This window comes from Opisthorchis viverrini (assembly GCF_000715545.1).
Source record: "Opisthorchis viverrini unplaced genomic scaffold opera_v5_143, whole genome shotgun sequence".
Taxonomy (NCBI): Eukaryota; Metazoa; Platyhelminthes; class Trematoda; order Opisthorchiida; family Opisthorchiidae; genus Opisthorchis; species Opisthorchis viverrini.
The window spans coordinates 1,037,892-1,058,203 of record NW_008751799.1 but is presented as its reverse complement, the minus strand read 5'-3'; the positions used below and the strand labels follow the sequence as shown (position 1 = coordinate 1,058,203).

The 20,312-nt window shown below is 40.6% G+C and overlaps 1 protein-coding gene across 1 annotated transcript in view; it reads right to left on the bottom strand.

Moving 5' to 3' along the window:
• Nucleotides 1-20,125, bottom strand: part of T265_06711 (hypothetical protein) — a gene marked incomplete at both ends in the record, with an annotated part of 25,596 nt that extends 5,471 nt beyond the window's left edge. Inside the window, 2 exons of the mRNA XM_009172045.1 lie at nucleotides 3,684-3,727; nucleotides 20,048-20,125. Of these exons, the coding sequence (XP_009170309.1) occupies nucleotides 3,684-3,727; nucleotides 20,048-20,125 (122 nt within the window). The remainder of the gene's footprint in view (nucleotides 1-3,683; nucleotides 3,728-20,047) is intronic.
• Nucleotides 20,126-20,312: the final 187 nt, after the last annotated feature.

Sequence of the window (20,312 nt, the reverse complement as noted above, 5' to 3'; positions counted from 1 at the left end):
GTGTTCAACGGACGTAGCACTTGAAAATGCATGAGTATTGATCGGTTCATGCAGAAATCCTACAAATATATATCTGACATTTGCTTGACCTTAGCTCAACACAAAAGGTAGTAAACTATGTCTCGAGTAATTTAAGATTCCACATTGGGAGATGTTGAAAATGACCCAACGTTTTTTGTTTGGAGATTTCGTCCTGTAAGTGAAGCCAATGTATGCTGAAAAGCCGAGAAGCACTGTACAGCTGTCTTATCCTTATTGGGAATCATCAGCAGTGCGCGTCTCACGAAACTCCGTAGAGTCTCGAATCCGCGACCTCCTGGCTTGTAGTTTGAACATTTAAACGTTCGGCCACAAGCTGCTGATCAGCAGCGTGACTAAGTCGAACTTAGACAGGATATAGCGCATAGATCAGCTTCACTTACAGGACGAAATCTCCACAAAACGTATCCCAAATCTCCAAGCACTGCCAACAGTCTATAAGTAGCTCATTAGAAGAATAAACTTCACCCGATGAGTGAAACTTCCATCTGAGAAGTCGTTGCTCGAGAAGTCAGTCAATACATGCGGCCGCGTGATGTGGATCCCACGATTGAAGGATGAGCGTTGCTATATCCTGTCTAAGCGCGAGTTAATCACACTGCTGATCGGCAGCTCGTGGCCAAACGGTGAGGTGTTCTTCAAACTACAAGCCAGGAGGTCGCGGGTTCGATACTGCGCAGTTTCGTGAGATGCGGACTGTGATGATTCCCCAATAAGGATGAAACAGCTGTGCAGTGCTTCTCGACCTTTCAGCATAGATTAGCTTCACTTACAGGATGAAATGTCTACAGAAAAAATCCCACATCTCCTCACGTTACCAACAACCTCTGAGTAACTTCACGAGCAATGAGCAGCTAACTGATCCCCCCAGTGTTAATCAGTAGTGATCATTTTATTCATTTATTTGAATGAGGTGAACTTCCTCAAGCTGAAATTCCATCCTAAAATATTCTCAGGGTTACTGCATGAAGCCTTCTATATACTGTGTTCTGAGACTCAGCTATAACTCAAATGAAGGGTATAATCACCGACCAATTTATCGCAAAAATTCATAGAACCGGGTGAATGCTTATCATTAATGAAGTCGACAAACGTGCTATGCCGGTGATTTCCAGTGTAATAATTCACAGTATCTGCACTCAAGTCGCCTTCACAGCAGAATAATCCACGATCGTTCAGCAGATATTGCTTCAACGGTGGACTAGTGCGGCGTATTTTGGCATGAAGGCTGCCGGTATCTCGAGGGTGTACGAAAACTAAATCAATCTGAACCGGACACTGCATGAATATTATATGTGAACATTAACCAAAATTTTTCGCAAACAGAGGTGTATAAAAAATGCGCGAGGTCCGTGGTACAAACCTAAATAATTTCAATAATGTCTTTCAGCAATTCTTCAAAGCGCTTTATTCGAGCGCTTAGTTTTTTATTTTAGTGTGCACGAGGTGCATAATGGAACAAGAATAATTCCCGAAGCATGATTAATCCATTCTGCTTTATTTACTTTGTGTTCAAATAAAATGAAGTCCAAACAATTCATTACTCGGACTACTGAAGTAGCACAGCCAGTTAAAAACAAACAGCAAAATTTATTTTCTCCGGACGATCAAAACAAAGGTCTACTTAGAAATTTCAGCTAGGGGTATCATGGCGATTAAAGCAGTGAGAAATTAAAAGAACGTTTAAATGTTATCGCAGGAAAAATTGTTTTAATCTCGTTTTCAGTATCTGCGGCTTCATCCATTCAGACTAGAATTAAACCTCCTAAAGCCCAAATCTTTTGTTTATCATGAGAATATTGATGATCTGCCGATTATTAGCGCTGAATCGCCAGAACCTGAACCAAAAAAGTGGTTAAACAACCATTTTATTCAGCCTTTTATTTATCGTCATTTATTTATCATTTATTTATCATCATTGATGTTGATGATGATTCAAAACGCCATACTTTCAGTATTGCTCTTCAAAGACTTTTCCTAACTAGAACAAGAGCTCTCTTGTAAGATGTAGGGCTTATGACGTAAGTATTTACGGTCTTTCAGCTGACCTTAAGCCCCAAATTCCTCGGTGATAAAGAGGAAAAAAGACAATCAACCAGGAGGCGTCTGATTCATGAAAGTTTGTTCTTCCATAAGGAGGCTTTAATCGTCTGGATGATAAGCGGGAGGCAGGTGATTTGGGTCCCCCATCAGGTTACTTTTCACCGTACTACATGTACTGACTTGTTAATAACTACGCTAATATCTCAGACGTAATTTTTTTTGAAAGGACGTTTTTATAAGGTCAAAAAATCGAGACACAGAATTCTCTTTGCATGTGGCACGACAGGCCAGACCAACGATTTCATCTTCGTATTTAGCACCGTTCCTTACCCTCTCCCAAATCCACAGTTATTCGATTCACATTATTAGAAACTGCCAACATGAACAACTCTTGAAGCTTATGGACTAGATTTGCTATGAACCCCTTTAGCTTACCTGGGTATGCAGAACTTCTTTAGAAACAAGTAAGCAAACCTTCAGCGTAACGTCTTTCGTTATTCGAAATGACAATTCGAAGTTGTCACCAAATCTTTCAATACCGAACGTAGCATCATTGTACAAATGACAGAGCCAGCTGTTTTCACTTTGGTAGAGTTTTGTTTTATCTGTAGTAAGACTTTGATGTAATTTGGATTTATGTTTTTTTTTCAAGTGTTCATGCACAGCAGAACAGTCTTCAGGTAAATCCTGCCAACTTCATTGGTTTCGTTTCAACTCTCACTAGTCCCAAGCGATCTGGTTCGGGATTTCGGGTGTAACGGCGGATACTACTGATGGTTGAAGAGTAGTCTTTTCGAAGCTCCGCCCCGCGTATAACGAAACAGTTTTGCGGCGTTCGTTTATAATTGCCTTATAGTCAATGAATACCCATGAAAGTCCAAGAAGACGCGTCACCTGTCCAATTTTTAGGAACTGTGTGCATATGAGACATTTACTTTCCTATCCAATAGTTTGTTCATGTTTAATTCGTGTTTGCTGGTAAAGAACTCAGTTTAAGTTCATGTACATCCGGATATCTGTTGAAGTGGTGTTTTGTTGTGAACAAGCAATGGAACGATACCGTACACAACAGGTTTACTCTGCACGTAGATGACAGGGTGTGGTAAGCTTTTCAATGAAACCATCCACTTTGAAGATCAGGCAAAGAATTTTATGCTCTTATTGGTGTGCAGCAATAGTCAGCACATTTACAAACTGACAGACTTTTTTGATCAGTTGCAACGGCAGAACTATTGTGATGTTTGATACTTGAAGAAGATTTTGCTTCGGGAAATTAAAGTATAGCCTTTTCAACCTACCTGTCAGACAACAGATCCTTGAAGTAATCCTTCGCACGAATCACGTGAATCTTAGTCAAATAAAGGCTTCATCCTCCGAAAAGGAACCAGCAGAATCACTGCCTCTAAGATTTTCTTTGAGTGAACGAAATTTACGGGAAATGCGAAGGTAAAATTTTCTGTGATCACTTTAGCATAGTTCCATCTCACGGCAATAGCAAATGTAATAACATTCATCGTTGCTTGTCTTTTAACAAACCAGCCATTATATTTGCAGAATATTTTTCGGGTAAGGTTACTACTGATCACTGAACCATAATTTACTTGGGTTTGTGTCCTCGGACGTACATTGGACGAATCTCCTCCCCCTGAGAAATAAATGCAAACAACCAAATTCCGATGTCTGTCAAAAAGTATACTTTACACATTCGAAGATTCTTGTTGTCGTCAGGACAGTTACGTGTCCGTGAACGCCACGAAGAGCACTGTTCCCAATGCTCTTCTTCGCCGTACTTGTCGTTTTGGTATCTTCTATCTCATTCAAGCGTCGGTTTCTATGTTGTATAGTGCTCTGTGTTGCCAGTTCACAAAAGTGCGAATAAGCTTATCACTGAGTTGCGCAAGTAGAAAGTAGTACTTCTAAAAATACTACTTGGAACTTCAAAATATTCCCCAAAATGAGGTGATTCTCATTCTAGTGATTATCTTAATCAAGCAATCGTCTGTTTCGGCAAGTAAAATTTGTCGAGAGTTCGAACGCCGCTTCATTATTTAGCTCAGCCGTGAACGTGCGCATCAGTGTACTGCTTTTGTGTTTTGGTTTTCTGTCTTCGAATTCTGCAAAAAGGATGAAAACACTAGACGTCTGTAAACGGCATATCTTTTTTGAACCCTTGGCGAAGCAAATCTTCTCGTCCAGTGGATTAAACAAATGTATTGGCTGAACGTATTTAGTTTTCTCAGATTTCCCTTGACTTTCCACCAGACTGATGGATAGGTAATGGGTCACGCTTGTCATTTGATCGGTCGTTGGCCCATACTCACTGATTAACTTGGTAGCAGCTTATTCGATTCTGTACTCAAACCCAAATAATTGACCCTAAAGCTACCCTTACGTCTGCGAAAAAAGAACGAAATAATAGCAGGTTTGATTGTGAATCAAAGGACAGTTGACGGCCCGAATATACCATTAGTCTGGTTACATCATTCAGCTAGGGGTAACGATATGTAATTTGTCTCTATGGTATACCTAGGCTGAGTGCTTATCAGTTCTTACCTGACGACGCCCGACTTCCAAAATTTATGTGGCATTCTTTTTTTCTTTCCTTTTTCTTTATCTCAAAGCGATGCACATATCGATACTTTGCCAAAAGAGACTATATTTTGAGCATAATTTGTTTTCTGTAATGGTGTTGAATAGTATCAGTTTACTACATCATGCGGACATTTCAAGGAGAAATCGGGATCTGCATTGGTGAAATAATGCAATTAAATGTGTGGAATACCATACCTGAATTGTATTACCATAAGCTTCATCACATAGTGAAGCAGCCTACAGTATGAATCAGAACGATAGCTCGGCAGAAATGTCTTACTTTCGTTGTTGGCTGAATTTCCATGGCATGGTAGTGTGTATCTATTTACATGAATATGTAAGGAGGCCTGGCAGTTTAACCTCTCCTCACAAGTTTGATGAAGCGACTGCAAAGTGAATACTCTTCCGGCATAAATCGGGTTATGCTCATCATGTATTCTGCAGTTGGAATGTAAGGGGAATTTGCATGCCTAATATTCAGCACGGATACTTCAAAATGGGTACAGGCGAGGAATTTGCCGCTTCGTGGGAGTTTGATGAGCACCATTAAATTAAAAGCTCGCAAAGGTCTTCAGCTCGAATCCAGAGAGGTTTTACATTGTAACGTACCACCTCATATAGGATGAACTGGTTTTCATCTGTAAAGGCCTGCAAAGTCCCTTGTCGTAGCCCAGTTTTGTAAAAGGACGAGCACATGTGTAGTCAGATTACGCTTGAGTTGTGTGGATGATTAGTTGACTAGTTATTTCGAAGCATAACTAGAAACAAATTGGTGATGATACGAAAGAATCGTTCAAGTCTTCATTTGTTCAAGATGTGCAAGGCGATAGAACACAAAATCAAACTTAGTCCATTCCGTAGCCATACTACTTAAAGGCTTAGTTGTTCCCAGTCTTTCTAGAAAAGATTTTACTCTGTTTTGGCTAATTGCAAATCACCAAAAGGTATTTCCTCTGGCTTAGAACAAAACTAAGAGAACTCATGAGTGCTGGAATTGCAAGTAGCGATGTAGTGAAGGATCGTAAAAATCAGTATAACGCCTCTTAATACTGGATCCTCGATGGTGTCTGCTGGAATGCCTAAACCTTTGAATCCCGTCTTACTTTACCATTGATGTCATTTTTCTTCAAAAGTTATTTGATCTGAATGCATCCAAAGTCTTGACAGAGTATTTTAAGCTGCCGTTTCTTGCTACTTGTGACAGTGCTCATTCTGTTCCGGCTACATGTGATGAGCAGGGACTCAGTGAGCAAACAAATTGCTTTAACCCATGGTATGCGGATGTTTAACTAGCGACCAATAGTGGTCCATTACCTAAAGTGATTTTGCAGCCTACAATAATATGCCGAAACAAATTAAGGCCAGCAATATACTCGTCTGACTTTTTTCTCCACTGCATTGCCTGATCATCTAAATCTATCTGACGAAACATTAGCAAACAGATGGTACCAATTGCCATACGATTCCGTGAAAATTGCAGTAGCTCGTAGTTCAGCAAGCATCTGGCCTTCTGTTCATTTTCCTAGCTACTTCGTCCCGTGATCACCAATACCTCCGTGTATCCACATCACGGGAGACCAGACCAGTCATTTATCGGTGTGTTTTCGTTGCCATAGTTACTGTGTCTTCACTCATACCTCAGAGTAATCAATAGAGTCCGTGAACTCTGAGTTACAATGGTATCGCTGCTTACTCTGTTGTAGCCAAGACAAATTGTTGTCCATTGGAATTCGCAACAGAAAAGGCGTTGTTCATGAGAAATACAGTGACCTGATTAGACAACAGCAACATGAAGAAACAGAAGCGGATGTATTTGCTGTTAGGCTAAAAATGCTTGAGAGCTCAAAAAAGAAGCAGGAGCAAAATCAATGACGGATAATATCCCAAAAGCCCAGTGATTGTATCGAACTTGTAGAATGAATTTAACCAAGAGCCTACAGTTACCATCGGATCCCGGATCCGTTTGAGCTCTCAAAGAATGCTCTCAAAAGTTGATAGGGTATTAAGCAGTCAGCTGTTTTTAGGTAAACATACGCCGGCAATCTGAGAAAACTGTATGATTCTGTGGAAAATATACTCAGTTCGGTAGGCAACGCACAATACTTGTGTAGGTGCAGCTGCTCAACTCACTCAAATCGGAATGAACACGTCTAAATCGTTAAGGATTTTATTTATTTGAGGACACAGAAACTTTTTCACTTTTGCAGCAACGCCCAAAGCACTTTTACCACATATCCATCCATTTTCAAGACAGATCGACCATTGTTGTGGTAGACAAGTTTAAGAGATTATTTGGAAATGAAGCGATTTAACTGAATGACTCAAATAAAAAACAGCCAATAGGTCAATCAGTCTTCAAATGTGGGAATGCATAGCGGGAGCGTCAAAATCTCACTGGTGACTCTATTCCCGTGGATGTGATATAGCCTATCTATAGAGATGATATGATTGGCCACATTTTATACTGATTCTCACAGTGGAGCGATGAGAGTATGCTACTTAAAAAGGCGAATTTAGCTGCTATATGAACGGTGATGGAATGATGTTCTTCGCGGCATAAGACGAAAAAATTACAGAGCAAATGTTTTTCCACAATTACAGAACAAATGTTAATCCTCATTTTTCCACCTCCATCGGCAACTGCCTTAAATACCATCCGCTGGGGCCTTCACAAACGCTACACTTTCCCAGACAGAATTGTTCGAACCGGTGAGACAACTCTCGGATCTCAGAACTTGTGCTGAATTTCCCAGGTGGCCGGCCCATTTCACCCCACCACTGTATTGCAACCAGTAATTTTGTTATTTCTATTACCATGACTTGCGGTGATCTTTGCTTAGAATCTTCGATTACGGCGTAAGTTTGGCTGGAGAAAAATCAGTCGGTTGATGGTAACACAGGATACACTGTTCTTGGGTCCATGTATAAAACTCACAACACACTCTACTGGAGCTCTCAATGGTATTCAATTTGCTACCAAAATATTTCTCCAAATTAGTGAGAAACTAAATTTTCTCGTCTTTACAAAGATAAATATGACTAAATCCAATACTGCCAAGAATAATTAATCCGAAGTGAGCAGTTGTGAATCCATCAGGTTGGCCTTTAGGCTATTTGAACTGGTGACCATTTAGAAGGAGCTTCCAAATGTTACTCGCGCCATGATCCAACATTTGCAAGTAAATCTAAGAAGTGCTCTTAGAGAAGGAGAAAAGGATTACACGAAAGCAAAAGGATTATTCGTGTTGAGGATTATGCGTTTAAAGAAGAATCATCGACTATCGTGGACAATTTAATCACCATTTGGACATCCTGATTTTTGGCCTTCTTTCACGAATAGTGTTTCATATCGGTTTTTTATCGACCATCTTTAATTACAGTGGTCATACATAAATTCTTGACATATATACTTAGGTTTCGACTTGTGACAGTAGTTTCTGGTCTTACTATCCCTACACTCCAGTCAAAACTGGTCTCCAAGCTCTTACTCACTCCGAGATTGTCGTCTGAGAAATTGGGTGGCAAATTGTTGTGCATGAATGAACGTACCAATAAATCTTCAATGTGTGTGCCCTGCTACGCTGTTTAAACTAGATGGACCCGTACTGTATCTCGAATATCTCTGTCTATTGGCGGATTAGGACTCAACCCCACTTCAAATACACCGTTGACCTTGCATGAGCCTGCTAAATATCTGCACTAGAGTTATCTTACTCTGAACCCAATGATCATTAGCTCTTTTGATTGATGTGCTTGATCGATTTGATCGGTGTACTATACTATTTTTTCGCTCTTCAGATACTAAAGTGTCCTCATGTTGTGATGAATGTTTTTATGGGATCACACAGAGTGAATTGGAACAAAAACATATCAGTTTCTCGTAAATTTCACCCACATTGTGAATGTAAATGTGCGCATTTACGGAATACGGAAGGCACTTGCTGCCAGTACCATTTGTTCTGTTGTTTTGATACGTGATTAGGTTCTAAAAGCCCTAATGTTACAAGCTCATTTACTCGATCAAGGAGACAGTATGTAGCGACAAAAGTGCCATTGTGTGGAATGTGTGCAGACCATTACTGGTTTTCTAATCGATAGATTGTATCGATTTCTATTCAGAAAACCCATTTCTTTGTTCTAGTGCAGTGAGACTGTGCAGGAATACGCAGGTGGCCTGAGTTGACAGTACACGCGTTCTTCTGAAGTGATCTATTCGGTTATTAAGGAACATGAAGCGCATAAAAATGCTGTCTTGTATGTTCTTGAATCGGGTCGGAAGAGCAGCCGTCTTCGTAAATCAGTTTGAATTCTTGTATAGATTATGTGTGGTTACAAACCATTGTGCTTGTTGTGTAATTTTATTACATGCATAGTGCATATTGCATACAAACCACGAATTAAACATGAATGTACGGGACAGATTTCACTTTGGAAGGCCGTAACAAAGTGTTTTAGCAATTAAAGGCTACAATTTATTACGCCAACTCGTAAACAAAGGTTCCTGTTTGAAATACATAAAACTATCTGCATCACTCATTTGAGATAGTGGTTTCAAACATGTAGGATGTTACATTTCGACACTGAGTACTCAGCAATGTCACTACTTTACGGAGACAAGATTCTTTTGGTCCTTAAGTTTCATAAAACTTGTCTGTTTGTCCAATTAACCTTTTAATCAGCAAAGCAAGTACCTTTGATCGGGCAAACCTGCGTCCTTTTACCCCAATTCAGCTCAGCTGGGGCTTATTCGTTAGTTAATTGGGGCACTGTTATTGTATTCACCGCCAGGTTCCAAACCATGAAGCTCAATCTGGCTGTCAAAACGGACAAGTAAATTCACTCTGAGCTTCCCATCAGGTTTAAAAAATTTTATATGTGCGACAGCAAGTTTTCTTCAAAAAGCTCTACGTTTTGCGTAGCTCCGACGAGAATTTTTTATTATCGCAAAGAGCGCGTTCTAGATTTTGCGTGTTTCTTTAACTGAAAACACTTTTTAACGAGTTCCAAGTTACTTATGGCGTATTGTTTAACCTAACACTCTGCAAGGAGCTCTCATGTCTTTTCAACCCTTCGAGTTGGTTCTACGAAGTATGCATCGTCTGTAATGGTCGCTTGAAATTTGCGGTACTTGGTGCGCTCAGTAGAATCTGAACTCATAACTTCAAATGCAAGTATTTATGGAGTGACATCAGGATGCCTATTTGCTGTAAAACTATCACAATTTTTTGATTGGTTGGAACTTCCCAACTAATAACAAGTGAGTTTACTCAATCCTCAAGAAATGTCTGACAATTGCATGCTAGCCAGAGTTATACATTGCAAAATTTACTGTTCACAATCTTTGGTTCATGCCACAGAGGATATCTAATCAACCCCATCAGTATTTCCACTAAGTCAATACACGGTGATACCTGAAATATGTCAAGTGAAGTATGAGAAGGCCTTTGGGCGACACATCGAGTTGAAGAACGAGATAGTTGGCTGGAATTCGGTTGGGCTTTCCTTCAATACCAACCTAAATCGGAAGTGGAATTATTTCGCCAAATTGGCATATTATTTTTAGCATGTAGCCAGACCTTGCAGTGCGACTATATTGTTGAAACCATACATACCGACTTTAGGATTCCACATCAATTTTTTTTTCAGAATATGCCGAACAGAGGTAACTCTGATGGTGGGGCTCTCTCACCGGATCGAAATTTTAGAAAGCAAATGGATCTGGGTCAGTAGGATTGATCTACTTCCAATACCTATATTTACACCGAAATCTAATAAACGCCATTCAGCTTTACAGGAAAAATGTGTGTATTGAGGCCGTACAGTATTTACTCACTTGTTTTGCCAAACCTCCACAATGGAACTGCTGACGAAGACTTCTCAGTAAGCTGCTTATCTGTACGTGTATTAGTCTTGATTGTAGAAGCAGCGAAGGTAATTTTTCGCTAATTATGTAGTGAAAACGCACAAACTCCCACCAGAACAGTCTCTGATAGCAACAATCATCTGGTAGGTAAATTCAGCCGCAAATGGTGCTGACAACGCACGATCCATACGCTTAAACGGATTCCGCTTACTCTTATCTCCTGATTTCTGAAGAATATCGGACGTCGTTTCAAGCAGTGCAACAAAAGTTACAAAACTCCGGCTGTGCGCATGTGGAAATTTTTAACCTATATTGCACGGCGATGAGTAACGTCTTAATCTCTATCGGCCTTATCAGCGTACAAGCACGCATTTTTGTATGAGACCGACCAGTTTTGTCAGGTCGGTCTTCGTCAAACACAAGCGACCTGCTGGTATTACACTTCACTATAACTTACAGTGGACAATCATCTGTGTGTCTGTCACTGAAAAATCAATAAAGACAGCTGGCAGCTCTGGGTATGCGGTAATGAGTTGACTGAAGCTGCGTTTCGGTTGCCAACCCGTCTGGCACGTACTACTAACCTCAGCTGAGCCCCACCAGTTCAGCAGCATTAGGTGAGAAGTTTGACAAAAGATGCAAACTGCACTTGAAATTCAGTAGTATCGAAACCTCGGATAAAATCAAGCATTTGTGAGTGATACGTAACATACTTTCTCTTTTCCACTCGCTTTTTCACAAGACGCCATCAAAATAACTTTTTAAAACCACTTTAAAATGCTTTATTGCAGAACCTTTTATTTAACAGCCAATACACTATGGTTCTTTTCTTGAGGTTACGAAATAACTGCTTTCGGTGGTCTTTTCCATTAATTTGTTTGGTGGATGAAAGCCCAGGTAAAAGCTGGCACGGAGGCCTTAAAATCTTTGAGATATATGATTAACACTGTAGTTATTGCACTGGAAAAGGACCGTGTAGCGAATCGTCCATTCAGGAGCAATCGAGTCCTCCTAAGACTCTTATCTATAAGACTTGCATTCCTTTGGCTTGTAAATCATGAAAATTATTGAAATTGCTTCATTTTTAGCATCAGCCAAAACAAATTTCAAGCACCTATCATGACTATGAAACCTTGGATACACATCACACTCCTTTTCAAGCGGCATGCGGATTGGAATAAAGCAGATCAAGATGGTTTGGGCAGAACGGCTTACTCTAAAAATCACCCACCTTCAAAATATGTGGGACGTGTCGTCTTAACATGGTGGCTCAGCGGTCTCCAACCTTATAGTGCTAACGGTAACTCCTCTTCGGCTGTGTGATGAAGTATAAACCTTTTGTACGTATCAAACCATTGCCCATACCCCTCCAAAAAGTAATTCAAACGGCTGCAGATACTTATGGATCACAAAAAATAACTGAAAAAATTTGGCGACAGTCGTTGTCAACAGTGCACACATGTTGAAATTCCAAAGTGAATGAACCGAATCTGTTCTATTCTTAGATATCTACATTGGTTCACTACTGGCGGGCATCTACTTGGTCCGTGAAAATGGATCACACAAGTGAACCGACCAGAGGCCAATGCAATGCAACGTCTTATTAGTTTCGGTTGAACAATGTTGTGAGCTGCGCACTGGGTTCCCAGTAGCCTAGTAAATAGAGGTGATCTCACTGTAATTGGTTAACTTCTAGGTGCCAAAAAATTATTTACCAGGTATTTTATTTTCTTGTGCAACTACCAGCTTTAAGCAAGCCTAATGTGATACCGGTTGAGTTAAATTTCGTTGTTCTAAGTGAGATGCGGTCATGATTTATCTGACAAGCTTGTGATTGCGCTACCAGCATGCAACGCCCTGTAAAAGTGCCAGGTTAGTGCACACAAACGAAGATTTTAGCTTTTGTTTGTTTTAAACGGGTAAATGAGTTGCACCATGAAATCGTAAGCGTGAGATCATTTTGTTTACAGGTTTCACGTAGTCGGTGCTATACCCGACTGTTTGTTAAATGAAAGGGTAGAGTAAATGCACATGGTAGGTTTGATCTGGCTTTTATACTACACATAAGGAGCCGCTGTAAAGGTTGTCCCAGGGGTTTTGCTTTCTCGAAAGTATCCGCTGGAACATATTTTTGCAGTTTTCCGTGTTTTAACCTCAAGCGTAAATGGATGGTATAGAGAGTCGTCACTTGCATCTGCCAGCTAAGCGTTTGTTCCGAAAGACTGGTTGCATCCATTAAAAACCGTTTACCCCAAAAAACTTGGGCAAGAGGTGTCTTTGGCAGGAAAAGAAGGTTCGTAAAAGTGATCTTTTGCCTGTGGACAAGCGAGAAGAATTAACTATCCAGGATTCTTGAAGTTCATTCTTCGTAAGACTACCCCGGTTAAAACTTTTTACATCTACCGACAAACAAAAAACATTTGTGATCACAGAATTTTCACCGATAAAATTTAAGGAAAAATCCGGCCACCATTTTTTGTCCATTACTCTATAGAGTGGTTGATCTAAAACCTATGCACTCTTGCACCATGATGCACTACCATTCTCTACGTTGTATTCGTTGCTGGCCTAATACTTCCAGATATGAAAAACATCAGACGAAATTCGCCTCTATCATCTCTTTTTTTTAGTCCCCGTACACAACTGTCATCATCTACACTGCGGCTTCTATTATTCTAGCCCTGAAATAACTGTAGTTCACTCCTTTCTTCGGCGCACTTAGGGATATACGTTTTCCAGTGAACTCATTTCCCTTCGAAGGGAGCGTCGAAAGAATCTGAACGCAAATTGCCTTTTCCCGAGATGGAAGTGGTATTAGAAAAAGACCAACGAAGACGTAAAAGTGAATCTGAACGAGGTTTTTTTTAGATGACAGTCATTTGACATCCGTTCCGGATAACTAACGTTGGTCTTCGATTGTAGAAGCCTTATTAGGCTTACGTTAGCTTCCAGAGTTTTTTGGCTTTCCGGCTAAAACGGAGCAGCGAAACTGGGGTTATCACCTAGACATACTTCTGAATATAGTGACAGTTGAAACTGTCCCAACTGGAAAGACCACCTCAAAGGGTCAACTAAGACATATTCTTGAGGGATTTTATGAGTGAAGTGCAGTAGCAAAAGGCCCCAACGATTGTGTCCTAATTTTGACGACCTCTTTAGGGAAACATGGCTTTTACAAAAATGATGTCATCAGGACGTTTGAATTATTCTCGCGTCTGGATTTCTTTGTTATGTAGACAACGCGATTGTCTAAAAGCACTGCGGAAGGTACAAGCCCCCTTCTCACTGAAAATTCCCTAGATGGAGTGCCTTCATTTCTCACTGCTGAGTTTGCATAATACAGTGTCTATAAGTAAAAGAGTAGTGTCTTGAGTCCGTGTCCATTATATGATAGCAATTTTTCAGTGATAATTATTTGATTTCAATGGACATCATTTTGCGTACACATCCACAAAATGAGTCAAACGCCACTGATGTGCAAGAAACATGGTAACTGAAGAGCACTAGATAATAAGTCGGAACTATCGACCGTACCTACGGCTGTGGTGTATACAGGCGAACAGGCTACGAGGTACTCATGGTAACCTTAAGGTAACCAGACAAGTCTGTTGTCTCACTTGTGTCGTTTCCACGCACACGTTCGCATGGCGGGCAGCCTACACATCTGGCATGGTAAAGATTTAGGTTTCTATGGTATCGTAAACGCCTGTGTGAGTGTTACTTCCGTATCTAGGATAGCACATTTGTGATTTCATTCGCTTCTCACAGAGGCCGAAAGTGTTCGTGGAACATACGAAGAGACCAAACTGTTTGGTGTAGTGGATGTTTCTCTAAAGACTCCGGTCCATCACGGTAGTCATTCTAACCGGGGATTTAATTGGATGTGAAGGGGCAAAAAAGAGTAGTATTTCTTCATGGAACTGGACTGCTAATTGGACTTGTATGCAAGCCAAAATCAGTAGCTCCTCAGCGGCGAATATACCATGAAGGAAGTTGTTAGCCAACACCAAGAATAAGCTCGCTTTTCGTTTTAGTGAAAACAGCGTAAAGATTTACTCAACCAGTATGACTGATTAAACGTGGAGCTTCTGCGCTCTTATAGATATACATTTTCCCCACACAGAAATCAATATTTTAGGGTATATCCTATACCAAGAGGTTTTATATCATCAAAGCAAAAAAGGCATATCGTGGATGGTCATTAATACATCCCGGCCGATCAGACAGGTGAGCTTTACAATGCCACAAACGAAGAAATCTACAATATTAGTAGCTGTTGATCACCCGGGTGTTTTGATCATAAGGGTAGTCGATCGATACTTTGAATACAAGAAAGTTCCCGTCAAATCGCCGTAGGTAGACCCCAAAGGTTAATTACGTAAACCGCGACTTCTCAATGCTTTACAGCCAAAAAAAGTTTGAGCAGAAACGAGAATTAATGACTCAGTTCTCCAACCACTTTACTCACCTGTCTCTACCCTAATCTCGGAAGCCTACTACCATTGATCAAGCTCGTGTGAGCACAGCATCTAAAGTCTGCCATGACTGTATGAAACAGTATTGTTTCACTCAAGCATCCACGTTATCTAGCCAGTTTGTCCTCTTATGGTTGAACAAATTCATCGATAACGCCTGAACTGACGGAAAGTAATTTCTTACTACCGCTGGGAGACATTTCAGTGATTGCTTACATTGATCTGTCACAAAGGAAGGGCCTGTAGGTAAAGTTAGTCTACCAAAAAATCATAAAATGAGTGTTATTTATAGGGAACTGGCGGATTTTCGGGTAATCTTTGAACTTCCAATCTGATGTCCGCCTAGATTTAGGTCCACCAGGTAGATTAGGGCGGTCAACCAGGTAGGCGAGATTGCACTGTGTTTCGGTAGAACAAGAATGCGGGAAGTCAATTGGGAAGTTTACGTAACGCAAAAGGGAAGACTGAATAACCCACTTTTCGAATCAAAATTCTGCGTTATAGAAACGTCAACGATAAACTGCTGAGTGAAATATCTGTTGTAAATGCCTAGAGCAAGAAAAGCACAGCGACGGGGGGCCCAGTGCTTTATAAAAACCGAAAAAATACCCTACAGTTCATGTAGTTGATGTCTCCTATTCAACATGTACTTCATAGCAGAGGGCTCAGTAGCATAGCAGTCAAACATCTTGAATAACGCAACAACTAATCGTTGGGTTCGGAGATGAATTTTTTCAACACATTTACAGTTGTGCGTTACAAATTTAAATATCGTAATAAGAAAGCTGTAACAGCAAAAATGGTCTGAGATGAAATGGTCGAATCAAGTCTTGTAACTTTGAAAACGTGGTGCGACATCGTTAAAACGAGCACACGATTCACAAAGGTCGTTCAGTCAAACGGTGCCGTTCACGTGTCTTGTCAATGGGTGAGAGCAGAGATCGCTTAAGCACGTGCTTAGTTTCTGATTGTAAAAGTCGGAGGTGCACACACTTTTCATTCTGTCGATATAACATACTCAGCAAGGACAAGCAAAAGGTTATACATAAATCAAGGTGGTTCGATGTTAAGTCGTTTTTCAGCATTTTTTCCACAATGGACAACTATTTTAGGCGTACAACAGGTACGCCTAGTCCCTTTGTGTGGTTTATGGCTTCCAAATTAACTGAACTGTCACAGTTGATGAACAGCAGTTTTTCTGGCACATCTGTGTTGCTATGTTTTTTTCTGCATCCGGTTTCATATTTCGTCCCAGAAGTCGATTTGGATATTCATGGGCCCTCAAGGTGTTAGTCTCTGGGGCGAGATGTCTCAATAATTGGAGTGCGAATTTACTGACCAGAAGGTCTGTGGTTCGAACCCGACCTCTGACTTTCGACTTCCCTTGTTCAGGCTCAGGCAACCTGGCAGTATCCGAGCCCTCGTGCTTCCTTCTGATGGCATGGCAGTTAGGCACCGAAAGGGTGGTACATCTGAAAGACCAAGATGTTAGTCTTCACTATGTAAGCCATTGATATCTTGTGGCACACACAATGCTTGAGATTTCTCTCATCTTTCAAGAAAACAAAACTGGAAACCGTTTTAAGACGAATTAAACACGCTCCCTATGGGCACTCCTCTGTCCATCCATCAACTGGTCGTGTAACAAGCAGGTCAAGGAAAGACAAATTTTCCTATCAATTCGGTTTGCACGTAAACATCGCGTCTGGAGAGGCATGATGCTTCTGGAATTTCCGCGCTGTCTGTCGTTCTACTACGTATCAACAGGTATCGCTTACTTAACTAAAATCCCAGCGTACACATTTCATTTCCAGCCTTAGGGGTCTCTTACTGACGCAAATATATCCGTCATATTTACACCGACACGATATCTGGTCGTTAGGCTAGTTGTATGCTGGTACAATGTACCAGAAAAATGAAACCTCAGGTTCACCAAACATCACAGATGACATTAGATTTGATGTGATTTAAAGCTCCTGGTTAGATGTTTCTGGAATAAGTCGCTTGTGTATCCCACAGTCTGTTACCGGTAAACACATGAATAGTGGAGGTGTATCTAAGGGAGATACTGTCTTAGTTGACAAGTCATGTGACTGGATAGGATGACTATTGACACATGCATCAAGAATGCCGTACTTGACTATGAGATAACACATTCACCTAGCTACACTTTGAGAGAGCGAGTTATAAACATCAAGGATAAAAAATTGATCAACTTCAGTTTTGTATATCACGGATAAACCACACGGCTAAAGAACGACAGCTTCAGTAGTTTGGATCTCATCAGTTTGGCGTAGTTTGCATTTATCAGTCATATGGTGCAGACGCCAGCTGCTCTTCACTCGTTTACTAAACAACTTTGGCGTTACACATCGCCCAAAATTTGACAGTACCACCGAGATTGAATTCCATCTCCCTTATCTTTGGTTCACCAGAACATCCCCAGTCCATTTTTATAGGTTAGATATAATGACGTTCTTACTGATCTTTAGTCGCTTAAGCAAGGTTCTTTCTTCGGATTAGCCAGCTCGTGCTCGTAACATACGTAGATCAGAGTCAACTCAAATGATTCACGGTCCATATCAGGATGAACTAATGGGTCTCTTGACTAAGCACAGAGATTTTCATTCAAGGCGCCTCAACCTATCAAGAAATTACCGGAAGAAGCAACAGGGAGCCTCAAATCCATAGAAGAAAACCCGCAGCTCTACGGTGTTCACGACAAGTGTTAAAAAACTGTACACTTATACTTCATATCAGTTGGGGAATAATGGTGTTCTATCCAATCTCAACGGGCGATTTTTCCTTCATCCATCCTTTTCCAAACTCTTCTAGCACCATTTTCAGACTTTCATCGGAAACTCATATATCACAAACTGTGCAGCTACTGGGTCACATTTTGTCTCAGTTCACATACAGATGTTTCCAGCCGGTCCAAATCACACGCTTTAGAGTCCTTCCTTCATTTGTCGTCACAAATTCTTCACGTATAAAGACGCATCTCTGTTGGTTTCCAGTCCAGGATGGAGAACCGCGCCTGATTTAGAGACTAGCTTTGAAAAATGGCACCTTGAGACCTCTAATGTTTGCCAAAAGACTCTCAGCTCTCATAGTACCAGGAAATGCCCCTAAACTTTTTTGTCCTGAAAAAGGAACATAGTAACAATACTGATTCATACCTGGCGGATCTGTTCTGGCGAAATCTGTCCTAAAAGTTTTATGTGTAAGACATGTGTAGGATGATTGACACTGCGTTGGCGAGGATATCACAGCAAACCGTTTTTTCACCTTATTATTCACCTACAGAAGCGCACTTCTTGATGAAGGCATCTATTCGTGGGTTTAAATTTTGCAAACTCTCATCAGTTGTGTGACGGTTGCCGGCTGCATGGAAAAGCGCTTTGTACTGGAACCACTTTAAGATCGGGTCGATTGATGTCACAAATATGGTTAAAAGAATGTTACTGATATTTTAGGCCTTCAGTGATTAAGTAACTGTGTTTCCTCATTCCTAAGTACTCCTTTCGATGGCATAATGTGTAATACCTGGTTAACGAAGAACGACAAAATGTTTCTTTCCTATCTTCTGATATTTGTTTTGGAGATTCTGGCACTTCAAGGCTCGTTTTCCTTGATTAATTCAACTGGACCCTGAGGAGGTAGCGGGAGAAATATTCTGATACATTGAGAAAGGAAAGAATTTGACATTGTCTGCCTCCTGCATGATATGTAATTTTTACACAAATGTATTGAATAAGTTTTTATTCGACTTCAGTTGGACCTGATTGATCCCGCAACATCAAACGTGTGCGTTACTATACAGAAAAAGATCGTGTCTGAGGAAGCTCAAAAACCCTACAGAAGATTAGAAAAAGCGATCTGCATTAGCTTTGCCACTGTACCGGAGACAGTTTTCAACCAAACCTATGAAATGACTGCCGAGTGACGGACTGTTGGGGCAAATCCCAGGCCGGACAACATTCAGGTAAACACTCCCAAGATATAACAGATTAAAAGCTGCCAATCTCATCCTGCTGTGGCTCTATGATGAAAGTAAAACAAATCTAGAATGCTCACTAGTGTGAAGCCAAAGCGCGTTCTAAGAAGGCATTAGGGATACATTGGGGACATTCCAAGTTGTGCGCAAAAATGTTGATCTTTTACTCTCGCTGCACAATCAGTCTTAGGATATTTCGCTGTTTTGATAGATTGAAGGAGGGGTTAAAAGAGTTTGAATATGGTATTTGTTATTATGTAGTATTATAAATTAACTGATATTATTAATAGTATAGAACTTCAGTATAAATGTAAATAAATAAAATAATAATCGGTGTTGATAATATTCTGAAGTTAAGAATATTATGCTACCAAGTGGTCAAGATGTTGGTACTATGCATGAAGTCTATTTTCTGTTTTTTTTTCAGCAAAACTGAGATCTGGCACTTGCACACGTATATTACTCATTCCCAGCTGGCTTGAAAATTGGTTTCTGTCACCTAGTAAACAGACAGATTAGGTTTTGTTATAATCACGCCATGTCGGTTAGATGTCTTCAGGTAGCTTAGAGCACGGAGTACAGTCACTAGTCCTGTGGAAAGATAACCCCCACGGAAACAGCTAACCCCATCCACTTCGCTATCACAGAAGGTGGTGTGGAATACTGCACGCCGATGCACTTTCGCTGGTAATGTCAACTAATTAATTCTGTCTTCCTGAGCTCTCCATGGGCTAACCTTTTTATGGATGGGAAACGAATTTAGTCTCGTCTATGGTTTCAAGCTGACCAATAAGTTTGTTCGGCCCGGGGTCACTCGTTCGGTTGTATGTCAATAGTGGTTTGATCTGTCTCACGTTTCAAAACCATAGACCACTCTCCCGGCTCGTTCAACCCTAATATATCACGACTTCATCCAATGGTGCTGAATTTTGATTATTATAATTGGATCGGTGGCCAGGTTTTAGAATTCTAACGCATGCAGTAATTATAAAAAGTCAAATTAAGGGAACACCGTCTAAATGTATGTATAACACTTACTGCTCTTTTATGAGAACGTAAAACTGAATAGCGCTCACTTTTGCTGAATTCGTCCCTAGAATAGGATGTATCTTGCATTATCCCAAGTGGTCCTTCTGATCCACCGAACCAATAGCTGGAGTGGGATTAATTTATAAAAACTGGTTGTTGGGTCAAGTTCTTTTAATTCTGTTGCATTTTGCATCTGGAATTTCACGATTAATGCATAAAAATTTCGTCATTATTACATGTTTACACACAGAACTTTGATGCGGCAGCATTCCAC